General features: G+C 39.5%; 1 protein-coding gene across 1 annotated transcript; it reads right to left on the bottom strand.

Moving 5' to 3' along the window:
* Window positions 1-5,833: 5,833 nt before the first annotated feature.
* On the bottom strand, window positions 5,834-6,835 carry LOC132226550 (olfactory receptor 6C2-like). The gene has a single exon (XM_059681152.1). The coding sequence runs from the start codon at window positions 6,833-6,835 to the stop codon at window positions 5,834-5,836; it is 1,002 nt and encodes a 333-aa protein (XP_059537135.1).
* Between the last annotated feature and the right edge of the window lie 2,584 nt (window positions 6,836-9,419).

Below are 9,419 nucleotides of genomic sequence, written 5' to 3'. Positions count from 1 at the left end.
TTCCACAAAAGAGTGAGATCATGTGATATTTATCTTTCTCCAACTACTTATTTTGCTTAGCATAATGCTCTCCAGGCCCATCCATGCTGCTGTAAATGGCAGGAGTTCCTTCCTTTTTATAGAAGCAGAGTATTCCACAGCGTAGATATACCACAGTGTTCTTTTTTTTTTTTAAATTAAATCTTTATTGTTCAGATTATTACATTTGTTCCTCTTTTTTTCCCCCCCATAACTCCCCTCCTCCCAGCTCCCGCCCCACCCTCCGCCCTCACTCTCCACCCACTGTCCTCATCCATAGGTGCACGATTTTTGTCCAATCTCCTTCCGCATCTCCCACACCCCTTTCCCCCCCAAGAATAGGCAGTCCATTCCCTTTCTATGTCCCTGATTCTATTATGATCACCAGATTATTTATTCACTTGATTCTTAGATTCACTTGTTGATAGATGCATATTTGTTGTTCATAATTTGTATCTTTACCTTTTTCTTCTTCTTCCTCTTCTTAAAGGATACCTTTCAGCATTTCATATAATACTGGTTTGGTGGTGATGAACTCCTTTAGCTTTTCCTTATCTGTGAAGCTCTCTATCTGACCTTCAGTTCTGAATGATAGCTTTGCTGGATAAAGTAATCTTGGTTGTAGGTTCTTGGTATTCATCACTTTGAATATTTCTTGCCACTCCCTTCTGGCCTGCAAAGTTTCTGTTGAGAAATCAGCTGACAGTCGTATGGGTATTCCCTTGTAGGTAACTGGGTTTCTTTCTCTTGCTGCTTTTAAGATTCTCTCTTTGTCTTTTGCTCTTGGCATTTTAATTATGATGTGTCTTGGTGTGGTCCTCTTTGGATTCCTTTTGTTTGGGGTTCTCTGCACTTCCTGGACCTGTAAGTCTATTTCTTTCACCAGGTGGGGGAAGTTTTCTGTCATTATTTATTCAAATAGGTTTTCAATATCTTGCTCTCTCTCATCTTCTGGCACCCCTATAATTCTGATGTTGGTACGCTTGAAGCTGTCCCAGAGGCTCCTTACACTATCTTCGTATTTTCGGATTCTTTTTTCATTTTGCTTTTCCGGTTGGGTGTTTTTTGCTTCTTCGCGTTTTGAATCTTTGACTTGATTCTTGCACTCCTCTGGTCTGCTGTTGGGTGTCTGTATAATATTCTTTATTTCAGTCAGTGTATGCTTAATTTCTAGTTGGTTCTTTATCACAACATCGAGGGTCTCATTAGATTTCTTGAGGATCTCACTACATTTATTGGCGGTCTCACCAGTCTTTTCGAGCGCCTTACTAAGTTTATCGGCAGCTTCTAGACAGCTCTTAAGAGACCTTAAAAGTGTGGTTCTGAACTCAATATCCTCCATTGACAGTTTTGTCCTGTTTCTTTGTCTCCGCATTTTTTATGCTTTCTTGGTACACCCCCTAGTGGTCTTTGTGTGCAGTCTTGTTGCCTTTAAGCCTTGATTGATGTCAGCAATACCGGGGGTGATTTGATCTCCAGGCTAACTGGCTATGAGAGTCCGCTGTGTCTGCAGTGGGAGGGCTTCTGTGCTGGATCTCTAGGGCGGTGCTAATCTAGTGTTTGCCTGAGGCAATCCGGCAAATGGTTCTGTGTAGGGCTTGGGCGGGGTGGGTCCCCGGGGATCTACAGGGTGGGCAGAGCAAGCAGTTATGGCTTCTCCCATTTGAGTCTTTGTCCCCAGAGACTCGCCTGGATCTGGAGCTCAGAGTCTGAAACTCCCTCCCGATTGAAAACAACAACCCCGCCCTCCGCCGCCAGCCCGCTCCACGTGCACTCCGCACCTGAGTATTTCACTTCAGCACTGCGCCTCCTCTGAGTCTGGGTATGATATTCTCTTTCCTCCTAGTTGTAGAATTTCCACTCAGCCAGCCTTCCTGTGGTTCTGGATGATGTCCGTTCTGTCCTTTAGTTATATCTCTGAAGTGGTTGTTCGAGGGCAGCAATCTCCGGCGTTAACCTATGCCGCCATCTTGGTGTTTTCTTTTTCCACAGTGTTCTAATCCACCCATCTGCTGGTGGGTATTTAGGCTGTTTCCAAATCAAAGCTATTGTAAATTGTGCTGCTACAAACATAGGGGTGCATATATCCTTACTAATTGGTCTTTCTGATTTCTTGGAATATATTCCTAGAAGTGGGAGATATGGCTCAAATGGGAGTTCCATTTTTCATTTTATGAGGAAACTCCATACTGTTCTCCACAGTGGCTACACCAGTCTGCATTCCCACCAGCAGTGCACAAGGGTTCCTTTTACTCTGCATCCTCGTCAGCGCTTGTCATTTGTTGATTTGTTGATGATAGCCAGTCTGACAGAAGTGAGATGGTACCTCATTGTTGTTTTGATTTTCATCTCTCTGATGATTAGTGACATTGAGCATGTTTTCATATGTCTCTTGTTCTTCTGTACCTCCTCCTTCTAATCCCTTTGAAAAACAATGTCCACAGGCGGGGATTGACAACAATAATAACAACAATTACTTGTCTTAATTTAGAAAGGAATTTTAAACAAAACATCACATCACCTTAGATTTCAGAAGCAAAACATCATTGTATAATTTATGTAGGTAATAAAGAACAAAGAAAATACTTACTCTTCTGAGAATCATAGCCTCAGATAGTCACTTAATCCCCAAGTTCCCCAGGGTTACAACAGCTGACCAGAAATGTGTCAGCGGAGATAGGTAGGTACACTTCCAGTCACATATTTTTTTGAACCCTTACTCAACCTCGCAGGCAAGATTTCTCTGTCTCTAAAATATTTTAGAGACTTTATCAATAAGGTCTTGATCTCACTTTAAATCTAAACAATATTTTCTTGTACTCCCTTTAAGTAAAATGCTAAACAAACGAACAAACAAATAATCCAATTATAAAATGGGCAGAGAACCTGACAGACATTTCTTCTAAGCAGACATACTAATGACCAACAGGTATATGAAAATATGTTCAACTTCACTAGTTATCAGGGAAATGCAAATCAAAACTACAATGAGGAACCACCTCACACAATAGCCATCTGTTAGAATGGTTATTATCACAGGCAAGTAATAACAAGAGTTGTTGAGGTTGTGTAGAAAAAGGAAGCTTTGCTCACCGCTGAATGTAAACTGGTATAGCCACAATGGAAAAACAGTGCATTTTCTCAAAAATTAAGTGTAGAGTTACCGTATGATCCAGAATTTCTTCTTCTGGATACCTATCCTAAAAACTTGAAAGCATTTGTTTGCAATGACATATGCACCCCCATGTTCATTGCAGCATTATTCATGATGGCCAAGACATTGAAACAACCAAAGTATATTTTTGAGAGATGATTGGATAAAGATGATGTGGTACATATACACCATGGATTACTTACTACTCAGGCATAGGGAAAGATGAAATACTGCCATTTGTGACAACAGAAATGTATGTCCAGAATATCATGCTAAGCAAAATAAGTTAGACAGAGTCAAGTACCATAAGATTTCACTCATATGTGGAATATAGAACTGAAAGCAACAAGTGAACAAACCAGACAAACAAACAAAAACTCATAGACACAGACAACTGTATGGTGGTTACCAGTGGGAAAGGAGGTGGGGGTGGGGTAGTAAAGGGACAAATACTAAATATGGTGATGGGAAATGATTTGCCTTTGGGTGGTGGGCAGACCAAGCAACATACATATTACGTTTTATAGAAATGTACTCTTGAAACCTATACAATCTTATTAACTACTGTTAACCCAATAAATTTAATTAAAAAAATGAAAAAAAGAGGAAAAATGCTAGAGTGTTAGGACCCCTTTTTGATTTTTTAGAGAACCTGATGATATGATGCCTTTGGCACACTAGCACATTTAAAAATGCACTCAGTCTGTAAATAAGTAAATAAATACTCATATCTTTGGTGACTCTGATTCCAAAGTCACCAATAAATCTAGTTTATAAATATCTGTAGGGGTAAGAAATATCCTAAAGGCAGCAGTGGGGGCTGTCTTCTTGGGAAGTGATGTAGAAATAAGCATCAGAAACAGAAGATATGCAAACTATATCACCATAGGTCTTTTAAAATTAATAGGGAGTGATTTCCCCTATTTATCAATTTTTATAAATACATAATTTTAATTGTAAAACAATAAATCTGATAATAACAAAGAAAATACATGTAAAATCATACATAGTATAGAGATAGTTCTTGCTAGTACTTTGAATATGTACACCCACACATTTTGAATATCCAAGAGCATATTTATTAAGAATATTTAAAATATAGGATTAAGTTATAAAAGTAAAACATAAAATTCTATATTTTAGCTTTATAAACACAGGAAACTAAACATAAGCTTTAGCATAAAAAATTCCTTGGTATAGTTCTTAATTTATGAATGCTTCATTACTTTTTAAAATATTTTATGTTTTTGCATATTTTAAAAACTCTTCATTAAAATGGCTGCAAGGTATTTATTTGAAGTTTTGTATGTGAACGACCTCCACAAGAACACCCTTGTTGGGAATAATATGAAAATCGGTTATTTATTAAGATGCCACCAAAGAATTAATAGTGAAATATTAATTGTTGGGTGTGAGAAAGCTACTTTAGCTCCGCATTCACATTTTCAGATTTATTCCATTTGTCCTAGCCTGTAATAATTCAGATATATTGGGTATTGAGATATAAAATAGCATTTTTTTTGTACCCGAGGGCTAAATTTACTCCCTTAGTTAAGCTCATGGAATCTGACAGGGATTGACAGAGGGAACAATATTTTTTGTGGGGTATATTGAATATACTTATTCTGATAAAATTTACATAGTTTACTTCTACCAAAGTACATAAAAGGTCAAGAAAAACAAAATATTACATAGCTATTTTTTCAACCATAATGTTCTCAAAGTGATAGACTCATCAGAAAGTAGAAAGGGTAATGTAAACACTGGTTATTTTAGACAGAAATTGAAAAATATTAAATAGCTAGCCTTAGCTGGTTTGGCTCAGTGCATAGAGAATCAGCCTGCTGACTGAAGGATTCCGGATTCAATTCTGCTCAAGGACACATGTCTGGTTGCAGGCTCAACTCCCAGCCAATCAATGATTCTCTCTCATCATTGACGTTTCTCTCTCTGCATCTCCTTTCCTATCTCTGAAATCAATAATTTAAAAAATAAAAATATAAGCATATTAAAAAATGTTAACATAATATATTTATAACAATCTTTGAGGATGGGTCATAATTGTACTCATAGACACATTAGAAATAAATGTGAGTATTGCTCCCTTAGTAAGTGGCAGGAATGGTTCTGTGATACTTTACCTGTCAAATCAGATGACAACTGACTGGAGTTGAAGTAGAGGAGAAGCTTTATCAATCTTGCTGTGATAGCCTGTCGTTTGGGTGAAGACTATACTAGAGATGGAAGATCAAGCTCATTCATTATTGACATGAAACTTACAAGGGTATTGAAATGTGGACATCTGGCCAGTAGGTGCGGAACAGGGAAAGTGGATTAACTATTGAACATTTGCATAGCATAGGACTAGAAACAGTGCACATCGCTTCCACACCCATTCTGTTAGCTATAATATAGGCTACTTGGTCACATCTAATAATGTACAAATATAGCAGAAAATGTGTACTACTGTGTTCTCAGGGATAGCAACCAAAATGTTTGGCAAAAACAGAAATTTCTGCCAGATAGTAAGCATAAATACCTTAGAACTTAGTTTTGTGGGGAGTAAACAATTGAATAGTCAGGATTCACAGTAAACAAGTCTAAAAACAAAGTGAGAATGCCGATATGACTGGAGAATAAGTCATGCAGAGACAAATAATATTAGAATCTTTGGGTTTTCTGCCTATTTATCCTTCCTTTTAATTGGATTCCCTCCATTTTCCTCTTTATCTTTAAGAGGAATGCAATCTTTTTAATTGAGTCATGGAAAGCTTGTTTCACTTGCTTGTTTCTCAGGGTGTAAATAAAGGGGTTCAACATGGGTGAAATGGAAGTAATAAGGAGTGTAGTCCCTTTATTTATAACTACCTCATCCTTGGCTGAAGGTTTGATATAAATGAAGATGCAGCTTCCATAAGTAATGGAAACCACAATCATGTGGGAAGAACATGTGGAAAAGGCCCTTTTCCTTTGCTGGGCAGAGGGAAACCTTAGAACAGTCCTGATGATATAAATGTAGGAAAGAACCACACATATGAGGGTCATGATGAATGTCAACACAGCACACACGATAACCATCTGTTCTATCAACCAGGTGTCTGAGCAAGAGATCTTCAGGATAGGAGATGCATCACAGAGGAAATGATCAATGACGTTCGAATCACAGAATTCCAGGCCCAAACCCAGACTAAATGGTGGGAGAATGGTGATCAGTGCTGCTACCCAACAGGAGAAAATGATGTTCTTGCAGACTCTGCTGTTCATGATGGTGGTGTAATGCAGGGGTTTGCAGATGGCCACGTAGCGATCATAGGACATGGCAGCCAGAAGAAAAAATTCCGTTACTCCAAAGAAGTCTGTAAACAAGAGTTGACTGAAACAAGCATTATAGGTAATGGACTTGTCCCCAGATAATATGCTAAATAGGAATCTGGGAACACAAGCGGTTGTGAAAGAAATTTCTAAGAAGGAGAAATTTTGAAGGAACAGATACATCGGTGTTTTTAGGTGGGAATCAATCAGAGTGAGGGTGATGATGGTTAGGTTTCCAGAGATACTCAACATGTAGGAAAGAAATAGAAAGAGAGAAAGCAATATTTTCAGTGGAGTGTCATCGGTCAGTCCCAGCAAGATGAAGGTTGTTACTGTAGTTTGGTTTTTCATCCTTGATTACTGTCTTTTGCTCATTCTGCTTCAAATAATAAGACTTTATATGATGAAATCCAGAGTCCTGGTCATCTTCTCACCTCAAGAGAAGTAAATCAGAGAGTGATTCCTAGCTCAGCGGGGAAGTAAGCTTATCATACATGCCAATGTTTGATTACCTTTTTGTGTCACATAAACTGACTGTTTATATTTAAATCACATATTTGCTCTGCTGCTTCTGATTACAATTTAACTGTAATTCGTGTCGGTTTGACATATTATATTATAAACATCTATGAAAGTAAGTTCTAAAATTGCTTTGGATCTACTATTCTTACTTCCCCCTACTTCCTAGAAGTTGCTTTGGAGTTACTATTCTGGCTTTCCCCTACTTCCTAATTCCAGAAATGCTTCTAGCAGAAAAGTCTCTAAAAAAACTAACACTGGCCTTTGTTAAGAAAATCCTTGCATTATAATTTACATGTGTATTTTTAATTAAACTGACAATGAATCACATAGTTTATTCTGTTTCAATTTATCCAGTGGAGTTTCTCAGAGTTTCTCTGGATAGATGCTCTTAAAGATTCATTAAAATGTGTTATAATCCAATTTTTTGAGGTATTCCTCACAAGAAATGTATTTCAAATATATGTATTTTATAAAGTTAATATTACCCTTGGCTATACTTTACTTCTGTTAGAATATGTATGCCATACATTTTCATGCTTTTTAGGTTATACTAGTGCTAAAAAGAAATTTCCCCCCAGCTTTCAAGCAGAAATGTGGAATTATGTACTCAGGTTAATTAATTTCCTTTGACCATGAAAACCCTAATGTCCTTTAACTATCTGCTTTGTTTCCTCAAAAAATTAAATATGGAGCTCCCATTTGACCCAGTAATCCCACTTCTAAGAATATATCCCAAGAAATCAGAAGCACAAATAAGAAAGAATATATGCACCCTATATTCATAGCAGCACAATTTACAATAACTGAGATTTGGAAACAGCCTAAGTGCCCATAAGCAGATGACAGGATTACAGAACAGTGGTACATCTATAGTTTCAGTTTTCTCTATGTTTTGAGAGCTCTTTTCCTATCAAAGCATTATAGACTAGAGCCTTGATATTGAATTTTTCTTATTTATTTTTTTCCATTATTTCTTTCTAAACACATTTGACAATGACATATTTTCACTCCTCATTGTATGTATTTACTTCAAAATTTGTGACACACAAATAGTCTCATTTAAAAACATTGTTTATTGTTGTTTTATAATTCTTACTAGAGGCCCGGTGCACAAAAATTTGTGCACTCAGGGAGGAGGGGGGGGGGTCCCTCAGCCAGGCCTGTGCCCTCTCGCAGTCTGGGACCCCTCGGGAGATAACGACCTGCTGGCTTAGGCCTGCTCCCGGGTGGCAGAGGGCAGGCCCAATCCCTCTGTGCAGCCCCTGGTCAGGCTCAGAGCAGGGCCGATTGGGGAGTTGGGGCGCCACCCCATCATGCACAGAGCAGGGCAGATTGGGAGGTTGTGATGCCATCCTCAGTCACGCTCAGGGTAGGGCCAATTGGGGGGTTGGGGCACCGATCCCTGTCACACTCAGGGCAGGGCCGATGGGGAGGTTATGGCTCTACCCCATCACACACAGAGCAGGGCCCGTGGAGGGGGGGGGGCGTTGGAGAGCTCCCCCCTATCAGGCACAGAGCAGGGCTGCTCAGGGAGTTGGGGCCCCGCCCCCTGTCACACACAGAGCCGCAGGGCGATCAGGGGGTTTGGGCGCTGCCCCCTGTCACGCTGATCCCGGTGCCAGGAGGCATATTACCCTTTTACTATATAGGGTAGAGGCCTGGTGCATGGGTGGGGCCAGCTGGTTTGCCCTGAAGGGTGTCCTGGATCAGGGTGGGGGTCCACACTGGGGTGCCTGGCCAGTCTGGGTGAGGGGCTGAGGGCTGTTTTCAGGCTGGGAGTGACTGAAGTTCCCAACCGCTCCTTTTTTTCTTTTTTTCTTTTTTATTCTGGGCCAGCTTTACCTTGAGGCTTGGGTCCAGCTCTTAGGCCTCCGCAGCTGAAAGTAGGTTTCTGGCCTTTGCTTACAATGTTGCGAATCTCCTGGCTGAAGTCCGGCGGTATTTGTTACAATATTTCTTAAACTACCCACTCAGAGGCCTGCAGCCGCAGGCGGGGAACGTTGGTTTCCTCCAACGATCCTCCGTCACTGAGGCAAGCAAGCCTCATGTTAGTTTCAAGCTGCCTGGCTGCCGGCTGCCATCTTGGCTGACAGTTAATTTGCATATCTCGCTGATTAGCCAATGAAAAGGGTAGCGGTCATACGCCAATTACCATGTTTCTCTTTTATTAGTGTAGATTTTCAGTTGTCAGCATGTCTTGCCATTTCCGTTATCTTTTTAATTTGTTCCTTTTATTCTCTCACTCACAAAACTACTTTTACTCTTGGTGTCTTTACATCACAGCTGAAATATTGCAGAATCATATTAACATATGCTTAACATATATCTTTGCTTCTCCCATTCAGTATTTTAAAATCAATGCAATCAGAATAAGAATCATTTTTCTAAAGTCCAGATGTGATTAACTCTCCTC

Source organism: Myotis daubentonii, chromosome 2, assembly GCF_963259705.1.
Source record: "Myotis daubentonii chromosome 2, mMyoDau2.1, whole genome shotgun sequence".
Lineage (NCBI taxonomy): Eukaryota > Metazoa > Chordata > Mammalia > Chiroptera > Vespertilionidae > Myotis > Myotis daubentonii.
The sequence above is the reverse complement of the archived record's forward strand: the minus strand, read 5'-3'. Positions and strand labels throughout refer to the sequence as shown.

Coding starts and splice junctions, on each gene's coding strand:
- LOC132226550 (XM_059681152.1), bottom strand. CDS start 6,835: ATGAAAAACCAAACTACAGTAACAACCTTCATCTTGCTGGGACTGACC.